We start from the raw sequence: 16,519 nt of genomic DNA on the forward strand, positions 1-16,519 counted from the left end.
TTCTTTCTTTCTTTCTTTCTTTCTTTCTTTCTTTCTGTCTGTCTGTCTGTCTGTCTGTCTGTCTGTCTGTCTGTCTTTCTTTCTTTCTTTCTTTCTTTCTGTCTATCTGTCTGTCTGTCTGTCTGTCTTTCTTTCTGTCTTTCTTTCTGTCTTTTTTCTTTCTGTCTTTCTTTCTGTCTTTCTTTCTTTTATTTTATTCCTTTTTCGTAGAGCAACCAGAAATACCCGTAGCATGCAGCAGCTGCTTGACATAGGTACAAGAGGGCGCTGTTTCTAATTGATAAATCGTCACGTCAGGTCGGGCAGATGTTCACTTCATTTGTTGTATAAATGTTGCGATCAATACCGCTATAAATTGATATTAATCAACATTATTGAGCAACGTCCAGCTAACGGAAGGAAGTCAAAACCTTCCTGCATGCAGTGGTAAATTTCTAGGTCGTGCTTTTGACTAGAAAAACATACATTTTGGTAAGTACTTATGCCACTATTTTCTGCGCACGAATTTGGCAGGCATCATTGGCATTGTATGTCATGACATTTCGATCAGCTGTTTTTTGTTTACGAGATCGAGCGGTACGTGACTACTAATTTTATATGTCATGGTCATTCTTTGTTTCCTTTGTTTTTTTTCCAGGAAGGTGATCTACAGTCGACCGGTCGGAAGTATGAACCACCAGCAGCAATCGTCTGCAAATTGTGGAGCCGCTGCACAGAGAAAAGAAATGTCTTTACAGCTAAAGATTCCTGAGAAAATGGACACTTCAGACATGTCCGATGCAAATCACAGCAATGCCAATGGAGGGCACGGTAAGTATGGCTATGGTATATTTTGCTCTAAACCTTTGACGAGAGCGCATTTAAAAATTTAAACGTACAATACCGTACGTATTTACTGCGTTGAAACGCACTTGTCTCTCTGATTATCCCGAGAAACCTACTGACAGAATGACTTGTATCAATAGAAGATCCAAAAGCCTTCAAAAGCCAGCTGAAACAGCACTTCAGCACACTTAAATAGCACACACACACGTTCCGGTTCGTCTTTCCCCACTAGGGGTGTTGAACTGTATTATCCAGATCCAGATACTTGCACCTCTGTCACTACGATTTCCACCAGTTGTCCTTCTCCGTACGAAGGTTTTCAGGCTCCTGACTGAGCCTATCTGGTCCAGGGTACACAGTATCAAATTTAATTAACAAAATATCACTCCTTACTGTTATGCACGTGAAGGTAAGACTTAAAAACAAAAAACATATTTTATGCATGTGTGACAATTTTGGGTACGGTAGGGGAGATTGGGGTTAGTTGGAACGCGGGGTAAGTTGAAACATTGTATTTTTTTCTGACACAAAAAATTAATTTGGTAAAATACTGGCACCTAGTAATAGGTATTAGTAAGGGTCATCCACCAAATTAGCAACAGCACTGATGCCCCACCAGTGTTGGCTTGGGAAAGGAATATCTGTTTTTTGACTTACTGACAAATTTTTATACCCCTCAGAAAAGATGCGTTATCTCCATGTTGTTTGAAGATTTTTTGAGTATCATAAGCACTAGTAGTAAGTCCCAGAATAATGTTAAATAAAAGTTTTATTGTATTTCTTATTTTGTGTAATGAACTTTGAAATGTAAAAATAGGCATCGGGGTTAGTTGAAACTTTTGAGGTGGGGTTAGTTGACACGTGAAAATCGCATAGAAAAATATGATTAAAAATTTGACTTTTTAAAAATTTGTAACATGTTTACCATTTCTTCAATATTGCTTTAATATGGTTAAAAAGCAATATATACAAGCAAAAAGTGCACACAGAAAGTACATTTTATAATATTTTAGGCTTATCATATTTTGGTCCATGGTGACACTCGTCACCTTGTGTCCCAAAGTATTGACCCACACTCCCACATATTTATTTATTCATTTTTTCACACTGATTGTATGTTAAAGGGTGCCTTCAAGGGAAGTATAACCCTAACAACACAATAATAATTATTTTGAAATTTTTACAAGCCGTGTTTCAACTAACCCCACCCTATGTTTCAACTTACCCCAGGGGTGGGGTTAGTTGTTCAAACACTTTTTTTCAAATTTTCAAATTGGATTACATGTATATGAATAATCATAAGCAGGTCCAATAAAGTTTAAGGCTGTATTTGTAGCATGTATGTATATGTTTATAATGATATGGTTAGTGTTTCTTGAAAGTAATCGGTTTGCGTTAAAAAGACGATTTTGTGAAAAATGTTTCAACTAACCCCAATCTCCCCTACCTAGAGTAGGCCTAAGGCCAAACACTTGTGCAGAAAGCCAAATTGGTCACTTATTATCTTATTGCCCACTGTTCAAAATGTGACATCTACACCAGTTGCAGTCCCCGAAATGGTCTACTTTTAGCCGACCTCAATTCCGAAACATTTAGTGATCAATAGTTAAAAATGCGATCCCCAACCCTTTGGTTACCTTTGGACGAATTTGTAGCAATCTCCGTGGAGTCTCCGTATCTGAAATTCCCCGGTACAAACATCGAAAATGTCGCATTTCTCAGTCCCGCTGATGAATACTATCCGCATCGCTGTACATGCATGCATATCTCTGACCCCTGTAAGGTCAAACATGTGGTGTTGATTTCAACCAATCCGATCCACCGATTGTGACCACGTGGTCGGTTTCATGAATATTTAATAAGCAGCTCAACGTCATATCTGAGGTGACCAGGAGGCAGGAGCTACCATTTTGGTCAACTGAACTCGACTTGTGCGTTCTTTTGGTTGACATTTATCAAATAAAATTTTCAATAACGGGTAATAGTAGGATTTCAATTTTTTATTAATGAAGTTACTTTTGAGGAATGACAAAGTTGTTTTTGGAAACTTAGATGTTTGTTTCAACTGAGGATCGCAAGGTGAGTGAATTCGTGAAGAGATTTCCTTGTTTGAGTGATAGTAGGATATGGGACGTAGGCTAAAATAGTACTTTGACCTGCTCTGACATCTCAATTCACACGGAATTATTCATATAACAAAAGTTAATGTCTCATACATGTAGTCATAGACTAGAGATAACACGGTGGCCATGGTGCATACCTGCCAACTACTCCGATTTTCGCGGAGTTACTCTGATTTCCCGAGTTGTTATTTTTATATACACCGTATGTATCATGCAAACCACTAACTAATGTTTACATTGTACCTCTTCATCTAGCACATATATCGGTAGTTTTTACTCAATTTTTTTTTGTCCCTTCTGGAACTTAAAAAAATCATCTCAAAATGTGGCGGGATGGAATTTTACCCATGGATATTTGAATTTATTTCTTTATTTTTGCAAAGTCCCAAGTTTTTTAGTGCTGAAATTGCCCATGGGCAATTCCACGGTACCTGGTAACTGAAGGACATTTGCACTCAATAAACGGCATTTCAAACTTGGGAATCACAAACACAGGTAAATTTAGAAACCCATTTAGCATTAGGCCTATGTAGTACTTACCGTATCACTTCAGCTCCAGAATGAAAACAATAACATTTTTATAATGTGTACACCATTCCACACATAATAGTAGAAAGCAATTTCTTTCTTTCTTTCTTTTTATAGTTCTTTATGACTTTATTCATCAGAATGTATGTCCGACCTAACCTTTCATTATAATGGAATTGCCCAATAGGGTACACAATGCCTCGCATGGTAGGCCTAAGTCATGATGTGGACTTAATTACTTTAAAAAGAGATAATGCAAGTAGATTGGGTATTTTATCAGCTCTATCTGGGTATTTTATCACAGCTCGGGTTTTAAGTTATATCACTTGAGACTGATGACTATAGGTGATGAATGGTTTACAGGTCTGCATAATCCTGTTAGACAATACTTCAAAGCCAATAGATCATTTAAAGGAAGTCTTTAATCAGCGTACTTCATGATCAGTGTTCAGACAGACTGGGAGAGAATGACAAGGGGGTCTGTGATATATTCTATGTTGCTGTAACTTGTAAGTGAATACTAAAATTTGTCAAGCTACTATTTATGCCTAGCTAGATATAGACATCACAATTTTAAGGTCAAGGTGCATTTTGTGATCCACACCTCATCCACGTACAAAGTTCAGATTTTTTTACTGGTTTTAAAGGTATAACCTCTTAATGTTTGTGTGTAAAAAAATTATTGCAATCTGTTTTGTATGTATTGATGGACTCTGTTAAAAACATAAATTTTTAGGGACCGTTCACAAACACTTGTAAGGGGGGCCTGATGCAAAAAAATTTCATTGCGAAAATTTTTTACAGACCTCAAAAATTTCATGAAAATTATGGGTCAACTCCATAGAAAAGCATATTAAACTCAATTTTCCCAGGAAAATTTGTGGTCATTGTTTTCAGGCCCCCACCCCCTTTGGAGGGTCAAAAAATTTCAGGGCCCCCCTTTTTGCATCAGGCCCCGTAACAAGTGTTTGTGAACGGTCCCTTAGCGTGATATGAAGTGCTTCATTGCTCAATAAATTATAATCTAGATTACCTTCATCATGCTGATTCATGCATCATAATTCAAATGTATGTGTACCCAATTTTAATCGGGATTACTGAAATCTTGGGGATAACATTTTTTCATGGATATCTAAAAACATGACATAACAAGTACTAGAATCACAAAATCTCCAGTAATTGCCTGCAAAGTGCATTTTAATTAGTCCAATGCACTGCAAGACATGGGAAACCATGTGTGCCAAAGTCCCGGCTGAAGTCCAAGTAGCCCAAGTGTCTAGAAATGTAATAGAATGATGTGATTGGACCTAAATATAGGATCCCTTCCTGGAATATGGTAAGTTTAGGTCAATATACTTTGTAAGCATGAGTCTGACCACTTCCAGCCATTATCTTAGCTATTCTTTGCACAGTGTTGCCAGTTTTCCAGCTGGCACAGTGTATAGTTTGAGTTTCCTGATGATGGAACTTCACCATTCAGCGGAGGTGGTATATCGTTGCCGGGATCGTTGCCTAAGTACAGTGTGTGGCATAACAACACCAGAACACCTTAAATGCATTGTAAGTTTTATGTGTAGGTTAGAGTTTAGGGTAAAGTTGATATGGTTAGTGTTTCTTTTACATTCCAAATTTACAGGTTCAGAATACTTTATGTAATGGTAAATTTAAAGTTGGTACTTTGATATAAGTTGTCCGTGCTTGTTATGATTTAGCTAAAATCTTGCAGTCAAACGACGAATTGGGATTTGGCTAAACAAACAATCTTAGGTTTTTTTCTGGCAGGTTTCAGGCAAACTTTCAGCATTTAATTTGTTCAGTCTTAGAATGCTATCATTTTGAAAAATCAAGTAAAATGATCTGTAAATTAATGCATGAAATGTGTCAGAATATTTTCAGTAAAATGAAATATAACAAATCGAAAAATTTTGCAACAGCAACAGGAAACAAACCTTATTTTTAGCCTTAGGTATTCAATTTAGAAGTCCCTGCAGCCAGACACTTTGTTTAGTTGATTTATAATAATTGGTGACACAATACGGTATAAAAAATTGAAATTGGCAACACTGATGTTCTTGAGCTCCCTTCCTTCCATTCATCATTGTCTTTTGGCACCCAAGCATACATGTTGTCAAGATTTTGCTTAGACCATTTAGCATGATTAGTTGGAGCACAAAGATTTTACAAGCTACATACTGTGTTGGATTTTGGAAGTCTTTCTTTTTCACATTATAATACAAGCTGTGCATACTATAAGAAAGTTGTTTCAGAGATTTCAATTTTTGCCAAGGAAATAATTTATCTGCACTTTAAATTATGGAATCAAGGGAGATTGTAAACGGAGTACATACTGCAAACAGTGAAGGTAGACTATGTGAATCGCATTGCAATGGCCATATCTCTCGTAAACGCAAACGAGAAAGTGCTGATGCTGTCCATCGTCGAAAGCGTTGTCGGAGTCACAGCCCGAAGAGGGAGAAAAAGGGAAGGCGGCGATATTTGAAGGATTGTCGACAGGAGGAGAGTGTTAGTGATTCAGACTGGGAAGCAGGTTGGTTAGAAAACCAGTAGCTTTGGGATATATGTAGGAAATAAAGTATCATAGACCATAGGGGCTATGGTCCCAGTCTATGGTATAATGTGTATGGATAATGTGTATCCCATGGATCTGTATAATAAATCTGGGCATGTGTACATTCTCTTCCATATTTTGTGAATCTCTTTGTCAAACTGCTGGTTTAGACTTTGGTACGTACCGCGGTACAAAATTGTCCATAATATAGTAAAAAGGGTCATTTACTAAATTGGATATAAATATAGCATGTGTTTTGGGAACCTTTACAAATAATTTTCTACAAATTCCAGAATTATTTTTGTAAACTTAAAAATGCTGATATGCATAAAATCGATTAATTAAATGTAATTCTTTTTCTTTATTGTTCATCAAATTGTCTATCTGCAACAATTTTTGCTATTTTGTGAATGCCTAAATAAAAAAAAAACTTGATAGCAATATGATCCAGTTTCATCAGTACTTAATTGATATCAAAGTCATAAATGTTGACTTTTTTTTATGATAAATGTAAGCGATTTATATTTTGAGTATAATATTAATGTGATGTGATCAAGCAAAATCAGTCGGAAGTCAGAAATATTGATTTTGAGATATAGAAAGTATTTCCTTTTGTTTACTATTGTTTTGGAAACTCTTTAAAACTGCTCACATATTTTGAAATGGTTGTCCAAATTCATCGTTTTTTTTTGCAAAATGTAGCTCTTCTGAAATGCTGTTTACAATCCTATAAGAAACTGAAAATTGGATGTCTCTTCAGACTGTTTTTGTTTGATCACACTACATATCATACCATTATTAAAACTAATAAAAGGGAGCTTTTGAACATGCTTACATACTGTAATTATTTTCACTTTGATTTGATTTGATCAGTGTGTGTCAATTGAATGCAAGGTTGACCAAGTCCATTTAAAGAGCAAAAAAAAGTGGATTTTCACGGTATTGTGATTACCAGGCACCAGGGCAATACATAGATCTATTTGTTACCTCTTTGACAGGAAACACCAAACTTGTGTGGTTGGTTCTCAATGGTTTTCTTGTTTGAGTACTGGGGTTTTAGTAAATTTGTTGTACATGTACATGTATATATACCGTACTGGTCCGAGTATAGTCCCATGTTCGAGTATAATCCCACCCCCATTTTTTTTTTTTTTTTCAGAAATTGTAAAAAAAAAAATTTTTTTTTTTTTTTTTTTTAAGTTTTTTTTTTTTTTTGGAGTGTCCCTGGACCTAGACCTAGGATCATTCATGGTTGACCTAAAAAAAAAAAAAAAAATTCAAGATATTTTGTATTTTTAATATGAAAATTGATAATTTGTATTCATGTCATACTCTATTAATGATTTCAAAATGCATTGAATTTGAATGCATTTTGAAATCATTAATAGAGTATGACATGAAAACAAAGTATCAATTTTCATATTAAAAATACAAAATATCTTGAAATTTTTTTTTTTTTTTTTTTTTTTAGGTCAACCATGAATGATCTAGCATCTAGGTCCAGGGACACTCCAAAACCGAAAAAAAAACTTTAAAAAAAAAAACTTAAAAATTTTTTTTTTTTTTTTTTTTTTGTTGAAATTGAGTATAATCCCACCCCCAATTGTGAAAAAATTTTCACATAAAAAACGGGTGGGACTATACTCGGACCAATATGGTAGTGTTTTGTAAATTTGATCTTTAGGATGTGGAGCACCTCTAGCTCTGTCCAGGTATACAAACACACAACTGCATACATGTACGTACATTACATCCATAATTTAGTGTAATATGTATGGGTATTGGGTGTGATTATTCTGTGAAGGCAATAGTGCTTATAAATTTAGTTTTGTTGGTGATGTCCTGAAGATTGGAAAGATCAGCGAGTGACAAAGTAAGCTAAAGTTTCTATTTTTACCAAAGAAGTAAAGAGTAAAAGTTGTTCTTTTATTTCATTTTGATAATATAGGGCTGATTTTTGGTGAACAAGGAAGTTGTGCATGCAGGAAAAGTAATTTCAGTTGTTGTTGTACACATTTTTGTATGGTACAACAGGGGTAGCGCCAGAGCAAAACACTCCAGAGCAGTGAAATTGAGTGTGCCAAATGAAACATTTTCTTGCCAAATTGGCCCAATTTTGGCCCAGTAATTTTCACTGGGCCAAAATTGAGACATACGGCCTCTGAGTAAACACTGCACTCCAGAGTCCGCAGGGACCCCCAAACTTGCAGAAAATTAAAAAGTAGGGGTCTGTATTGGAGTTTGGTGTGTCAGAGTTGCACAAATGCACTGCAGCATATATAGTATGTCTGCGGTAGTGCGCAAAACTGCGGGTCTGCAGACCCTTGAACTTGCAGAAAATTTAAATATAGGGGGTCGGAACTGTATTTTGGTGAGTTGGTACCCCCAAAAAGCAGCCCATCAGCGCTACCCCTGAAGTTAGCTGTAGTTCAGAGCCATGGTGATACACCCGTCAAGTATCTTGAAATCCTGACTGACTTGAACCTCCACCGATGCAGAGGTTTTGTATAGTGTGGAAATATAATACGCTATCATACGTAGCCTTAGAGCTAAGGGAACCTTCAAGCAAGCTCAATTAATTTCACTTGAAGTTCTTGACTACACATGCCCCATGGCTCAAAGTCGCAGTGAGGCAAATTTTGGGAAGAAGGTCCACCTTGAAAAAAAAAAACACACCCAGTCTTTTCACAGCATACCATACATCAACTGTATCAACTGGGAATCTAACTTGTTATTGTTATTGATCAATCGAACTAACTTGCTATTGACTGCCATACAACATGTAGAAGACCATGCAGGATCGTGTCATCAGGTGGACTGCTAGCAATGAACTTGGATCATGCATGGGGATATGGATGATTGACAACATTAATCGTAACCCTACCAAATATCCCAGGGTGACTCCCCTTCAGGCGGGCAACACACAAACTACCTCTGCCGCCCTCCCCCCACCCTGAGTGTTAGGGTTAAATGCATAAATTGTGTTATTAACTGGAACCAGCCCCCACTCTGAGGGTTAGATAGTAAGTAACTGCAATCAACCCCCACTTTTAGTATTAGGGTTAAATACAGAAATTGACTTACTAATTGTCAGTATCGTTTTTTGCCTTCCTCTTTTATCCAGGTGGTAGTCCTACAAAACCATACGTACCATTCTCTCCAACCATGTCACGAAGCTTTCCTAAACACAAGCCAACCCCGCAAGACAAAGAATATGAAGAGATTGCTAAACAGCTGTACAAGGCAAGTACCACGGCTGGCCAATCACGATGTGCAGACTACGAGTTTCCTGAGGTCCCTATAGAACAGTTTCAACAGAAGCGAACAGCTGTGGAACGACAGCTTCATTATGCCAGGTTAGTATTTGCTGAATCGGGGAAGGAAATTACAAACGAATCTTTTGAATGTTATTTATTTGGTCCTATGAAACCAGAAAGATTTGTAATGTGCAACACATGGTTGTGCTGAAGAAGGGGAAAAGCCTTGTAAAACCAGTATGCACATATCATGACATATGCACATTTTTCCCCTTCGTCAAGCCGGATGCAATGTGTGCGCAAAGGGGATAATGTTACTGGATTTTTGACTGAAAGAATGAAGCAACTGTAATTCTATTTGTAGCATTGGGACATTTTAATTTGTATAATGGACACTAGTTACTGTTTTGTATGACATAGCAATTAATTGAGAGTGTAGAATTCAGTCATAATTATTGTAATTATGTTAATTTCTTTTGCCATATGGTTGAAGTAACTTTTTCACATCTAAGTATGGCATTCATATAAACCAACCTATAATGTGTGGACATTTTTTTTTATCTTGTGTGATGCAACATAGCCTGCCTCCAAATGGTAGAAGGTGCGGGATTGGCTCTTTAGCGCTTTAGCGCCGAGAGTTAGCACCAACGCTAATGCTAATAATTACAATGAGTGCTAATTAGCATCATGTAGCGTTTTAGTGCTAATAACGCTAATTATAGCACAATTGGCGCTAATTAGTGTCATGTAGCGTTTTAGCGCTAATTACGCTAATTATGGCACAATTAGCGGTATTTAGCACTATGACATTAAATAGCGCAATTAGCGCTATTTAGCGTGATCTCAGCGTTTTAGAACTAATAACGCGTTAATTAGCGTTACCTAGCACTCTGACGCTACTTTTGCGCTATTAGCGCTAATTAGCGTCATTTAGCGCTTAAGCGCTAATAACGCTAATAACCGGTACCTGGCATTCTGTCGCTAAATTAGAAAATTGTAGATGTCCCAGTCAGTGGGGCACTAATAGCGCAATTAGCGCTATTTAGCGTCATGTAGCGTTTTAGCGCTAATAACGCTAATTAGCGGTACCTAGCACTCTTACGCTAATTAGCGCTAATAACGCTAATTAGCGGTACCTAGCACTCTTACGCTAATTAGCGCAATTAGCGCTTAGCACTCCGACCCTACTCTGCCCTATTAGCGCTAATTAGCGCCATTTAGCGTTTAGCGATAATAACGCTAATAACCGGTACCTGGCATTCTGTCGCTACATTAGAAAATTGTAGATGTCCCAGTCAGTGGGCGCAATTAGCGCTAATAGCGCAATTAGCGCTATTTAGCGTCATGTAGCGTTTTAGCGCTAATAACGCTAATTAGCGGTACCTAGCACTCTTACGCTAATTAGCGATAATTGCTCAATTAGCGCTATCTAGCATGATCTAGCGTTTTAGAACTAACGATGACGCTAAAGTACATCAGCGCTACACCATTGCTTTCGAAAACCGCGTTGTTTAAAACCACTAAAATTTATGGATGAATGATACGCATGCGAGGATGTTTATAAAGATAAATAAACTGCACAAACCGCCCCAACAACAATAACGCTAAAGTCCATCAGCGCTACACCATTGCTTTCGAAAACCGCGTTGTTTTTTAGAACTAATTAGCGCTATTTTGCGTGATCTAGCGTTTTAACTCCGAAAACCGCCCCAAGAACGATAACGCTAAAGTGCATCAGCGCTACACCATTGCTTTCGAAAACCGCGTTGTTTAAAACCAATAAAATTTCTGGATGAATGATACGTACGAGGGTGTTTATAAAGAAAAAAAAGTCCACAAACCGCCCCAACAACGATAACGCTAAAGTCCATCAGAGCTACACTAGCGGTACCTAGCACTCACGCTAATAACCGCTACCTGGCGTTCTGTCGCTAAATTAGAAAATTGAAGATGTCCCAGTCAGTGGGGCGCAAGCGCTATTTAGCGTCATGTAGCGTTTTAGCGCTAATAACGCTAATTAGCGCTATCTAGCAAAACCAAGAACATTTATGCATGAATGATACCTACGAGGATGTTTATAAAGACAAACAAGCTCCGAACCGCCCCAAGAACGATAAGAACGATTACGCTAAAGTACATCAGCGCTACACCATTGCTTTCGAAAACCGCGTTGTTTAAAACCAATAAAATTTATGGATGAATGATACATACGAGGATGTTTATAAAGAAAAACAAACTCCACAAACCGCCCCAACAATGATAACGCTTAAGTCCATCAGGGCTACACCATTGCTTTCAAAAACCGCGTTGTTTTTTAGAACTAATAACCTTAATTAGCGTTACCTAGCAATCTGACGCTACTTTGCGCTATTAGCGCTAATTAGCGCCATGGGGCGATGTCCCAGTCAGTGGGGCGCAATTAGCGCTATTACGCTCATGTCCATCAGCGCTACACCATTGCTTTTCGAAAACCGCGTTGTTTAAAACCAAGAAAATTTATGCATGAACAATACGTACGAGGATGTTTATAAAGAAAAACAAACTCCGAAAACCGCCCCAAGAACGATAACGCTAAAGTACATCAGCGCTACACCATTGCTTTCGAAAACCGCGTTGTTTAAAACCAATAAAATTTATGGATGAATGATACGTACGAGGATGTTTATAAAGAAAAACAAAGTCCACAAACCGCCCCAACAACGATAACGCTAAAGTCCATCAGAGCTACACCATTCCTTTCGTAAACCGCGTTGTTTTTTAGAACTAATAACCTTCATTAGCGTTAATTAGCGTCATGGGGCGCAATTAGCGATATTTAGCGTCATGTAGCGTTTTAGCGCTAATAACGCTAATTAGCGGTACCTAGCACTCTTGCGCTAATTAGCGCTAATTGCGCATAGCGTTACCTAGTACTCTGGCGCTACTTCGCGCTATTCGCGCTAATTAGCGTCATTTAGTGTTTAAGCGCTAATACCCGGAACCTGACATTCTGTCGCTAAATTAGAAAATTGAACATGTCCCAGTCAGTGGAGCGCTAATAGCGCTATTTAGCGTCATGTAGCGTTTTAGCACTAATAACGCTAATTAGCGGTACCTAGCACTCTTACGCTAATTGCGCAATTACCGCTATTTTGCGTGATCTAGCGTTTTAACTCCGAAAACCGCACCAAGAACGATAACGCTAAAGTGCATCAGCGCTACACCATTGCTTTCGAAAACCGTGTTGTTTAAAACCAAATTTTTGGATGAATGATACGTACGAGGATGTTTATAAAGAAAAGCAAACTCCACAAACCGCCCCAACAATGATAACGCTTCAATCCATACGATGGTCCTTCATCAGTAACTTGCTGGAGCCCCTATTTCTTTGGAACCTCTTTGGAGAGCTTGTCTATTCCTGGTTTAGGTGGGTGCTTGGGTGACTTTGTGTTTGGTATAGGTCCGTTGCCTCTTCCCTGTGTATATTTGAAAGATCTTCGTGAACTAATTGCGCCCCTCTCACTGGGACTTCACCTTCAATTTAGCAAATTAGCGTCAGCGTGCTAGGTCATGCTAATTAGCGTTATTAGCGCTAAAACGCTATAAAGCGCTAATTAGCGCTATTAGCCCTACACGCCGCTCCTCCGGGACTTCACCTTCAATTTAGCAAATTAGCGTCAGCGTGCTAGGTCATGCTAATTAGCGTTATTAGCGCTAAAACGCTATAAAGCGCTAATTAGCGCTAATTGCGCCTCTCACTGGGACTTCACCTTCAATTTAGCAAATTAGCGTTAGCGTGCGAGGTCATGCTAATTAGCGTTATTAGCGCTAAAACGCTATAAAGCGCTAATTAGCGCTATTAGCGCTAATTGCACCCCTCTCACTGGGACTTCACCTTCAATTTAGCAAGTTAGCGTTAGCGTGCTAGGTCATGCTAATTAGCGTTATTAGCGCTAAAACGCTATAAAGCGCTAATAGCGCTAATTGCGCCCTCTCACTGGGACTTCACCTTCAATTTAGCAAATTAGCGTCAGCGTGCTAGGTCATGCTAATTAGCGTTATTAGCGCTAAAACGCTATAAAGCGCTAATTAGCGCTAATTGCGCCCCTCTCACTGGGACTTCACCTTCAATTGAGCAAATTAGCGTCAGCGTGCTAGGTCATACTAATTAGCGTTATTAGCGCTAAAACACTATTTCGCGCTAATTGCGCCGTGCTAGCTAGGTACCGCAAATTAGCGTTATTAGCGCTAAAGCGCTATAAAGCGCTAATTAGCGCTATTAGCGCCAATTGCGCCCTCTCACTGGGACTTCACCTTCAATTTAGCAAATTAGCGTCAGCGTGCTAGGTCATGCTAATTAGCGTTATTAGCGCTAAAACGCTATAAAGCGCTAATTAGCGCTATTAGCGCTAATTGCGCCTCTCACTGGGACTTCACCTTCAATTTAGCAAATTAGCGTCAGCGTGCTAGGTCATGCTAATTAGCGTTATTAGCGCTAAAACGCTATAAAGCGCTAATTAGCGCTAATAGCGCTATTAGCGCTAATTGCGTTCCTCTCACTTAGAGCAGTTTTGGTAAAAAAAATTATTGGCCTTTAGCGAATTAGTGCACCTTTTGGCTAGCGTTGCAATTAGCGCTAATTTACATAGACCCTATACGCTAATCCTATGCTAATAGCGTGATTAGCAAAATTGCGCTAATACGCTAAAGGTCCAATCCCGCACCTTCCTCTCCAAATGATTCAAATAGAAAAGTTACAATCAACCATGGCAAATTGTAAATTATTAGTGATGCAAAGGGAAGATACACCCTGTTACCATGGATCACTCCATGCAGGAGGAGAGGTCCGTATCAATGCATGGGCTATTTCATTATAAATGACAACATTGAGTCCCAAAAGGGGTCAAAATTCAAACTCATTTATTTCATGCAAATTCATTATCATTTCAAAGTTCAGATGGTGTGTCAATAATTCTCAAAATATTAGAGCGTCAAACCCTCAGGAACCATTAAAAAAATTAAATTGAATTTTTGCTGTGTAAAACATAGCTGCCGTCTGGAGGGACATTTTTTTAAACAATTTAATACACAACTTTGAAAGAGTATATGTAACCAACATTGGGTTCATACTTATTCATATTTAGTCTGTAATAATTGTTGTATGTTCCTTTACACTTCAGTGTCTTAAATATGCCAGTTTCAATATAAAACAATTAGTAAATTGATACTAATCCAGATAAATGGTGCAAAATTACTACATATTTTTAAGGATAAACTTTATCTTCACATGAAAAATTCATGAAATAGTCATTTTGTCCTGCCCAATAGCTACACTGATGCATAAGTGAGTATTCTGCGTCAATCTGTTGTACTAGTCATGGAAAACCTAAAATAAAAGACCCTCCTGTGTCATTTGTTCTGGATAGGACACATTTTTAACACATAATAAGCCAAGTTATCCGCTTATAAGCCAAGTTATACTTTAACTTTAGAAATAGCTGCATCAATATTATTGCATAAAAGATCCCCAGCATTTAAAATCCACTACAAACAGGGTTAATATTCTGGTTAAATTAGGAATATTGCAATTTTTAGCTAACCGAAGTTCAATGCAGAATAATATCATTATGTGTTCTCAACAACTGGACAATAATTTGAACACTAAAGTGGTTTGTAAGCATAATTTGCAATAAAATGCAAAAATTTCTTGTAGGTTTGGCTCTTTGAAATTTTTATTTTTTAGTTTGTTTACCAATTCATGGAAATGACATAATTGTGCTGGAGAGGACATTTGTTAAGAGCCACTGTCTGTAAGATTCAGACTCTTGTGATTCAAGTGTGTCATAAATTTTCTTTAAAAAAATTAGGATGATGCAACATTGGTCCAAGAAAATAACCCCAAAGTTTTAGCTTCCTCGCTCATTTCGTTTGTCCGCAAAAAAATAATGAAATTTTGGCCCCAAAAACATCGTTAAATGGTTTATCATCTAGCAATGACTACAAAATTGTGCGCCAACATTGGCCCAGTAAATAGAAAACAGTTTTTGAATCCTTCTATGGGTGTCATTACAATTACACAAAAAAATGGTTGGGTTACCATTGGCGCGTTGTAATAAACAAGTTTAAAATATTAGTGAAAAGCGCCCTCGTGTTGATTTCTGTGGCTTGAAACTCGTTGCGCCATTAAGCACCCATATAAAAAGCAAGCTGAAATGGATAAACTAATTATTTTGAAGCAAATGCAAATGCAAAATTGATGGGTGCTTGTTGGCGCTAGAAGAAAATTGGGGTCAAAGGTCAAATTTTCTTATTTTGCGCCATTTTCACGCCTCATTAATTTTGTGCGCCAAGGTCAAAGAACATTAAAAGTGGTGTTCAGTAGTAAAGAAACTATAACTCTAATATAAGAAACAGAAACAAGCTTGGGTCCTGTTGGTTTAGTATTTTTAATGATTTTCTAAATATCACCCTAAAGCCTAGTAAATAGTAAATAATAGACCAAATAGGTGTTCCATCAATATTCAAGCATCCACAACAGGACACGCCAACAGGTACCCGTGGTGTTTTTATTTCATTCACCATATTTAAGTGCTGTTATTTGCATTTATGTAGAAATTAGTTTGGGCTCATGTTCGCGCAAGGATGTTTTAGGGGTCAAAGGTTAATCCAAAACCATAAAGTACTGCTTTATGATAGTTCGTGCAACCAATATGCAATCTTCAAGCATCCACTATTATATGTGCCAAAGAGTACCCATAATGTTTTTACTTCAATCAGTTTATCTAAATGCTGTCAATTGCATTTATATAGAAATTAGTATGGGTTCATGTTGGCGCAAGGATATTTTTAAGGTCAAAGGTTAATCCAAAACCATAAAATGCTATTTTTTGATAGTTCCTGCAACTAATACGCAATCTTCAAGCGTCAACTACTAGATGTGCCAAAAGGTACCCATAATGTTTTTACTTCAATCAGTTTATCTAAGTGCTGTTCCTTGCATTTATGTAGAAATTTATTTGGGTTCATGTTGGCGCAAGGATATTTTAAGGGTCAAAGGTCAATCCTAAAGCACAACTTTTTTGCGAGTTTGTGCAACTGTGAAAATGTGCGCAAACATTGTCCCAATTTCTACCTCAAATGGAGTGTAGATTTGCTTGTTGAAGTCATAACAATGGGATGCTCATAGCACAGTGATATTTAAGAATATAACACTTTAATTTTGTTGGATGCAGAATGTG

At 37.6% G+C, this 16,519-nt stretch overlaps 1 protein-coding gene across 6 annotated transcripts in view; it reads left to right on the forward strand.

The window, feature by feature from the left end:
* The first annotated feature begins 665 nt into the window (after window positions 1-665).
* The window catches only part of LOC140170088 (AMP deaminase 2-like), a 60,150-nt gene continuing 44,296 nt past the window's right edge, over window positions 666-16,519 (forward strand). For 4 of the 6 annotated variants that reach the window (XM_072193404.1, XM_072193405.1, XM_072193408.1 and 1 more), the window contains exons 1-2: window positions 5,775-6,024; window positions 9,170-9,401. In XM_072193404.1, the coding sequence (XP_072049505.1) occupies window positions 5,790-6,024; window positions 9,170-9,401 (467 nt within the window). In that variant the 5' untranslated portion in view covers window positions 5,775-5,789. Of the gene's footprint in view, window positions 811-5,774; window positions 6,025-7,804; window positions 7,919-9,169; window positions 9,402-16,519 lie in introns of those variants that run through there. The other 2 variants (XM_072193407.1, XM_072193409.1) reach the window with 2 other exon arrangements.

The sequence above is a fragment of the Amphiura filiformis genome, chromosome 14 (genome assembly GCF_039555335.1).
Source record: "Amphiura filiformis chromosome 14, Afil_fr2py, whole genome shotgun sequence".
In the NCBI taxonomy this organism is placed as follows: Eukaryota; Metazoa; Echinodermata; class Ophiuroidea; order Amphilepidida; family Amphiuridae; genus Amphiura; species Amphiura filiformis.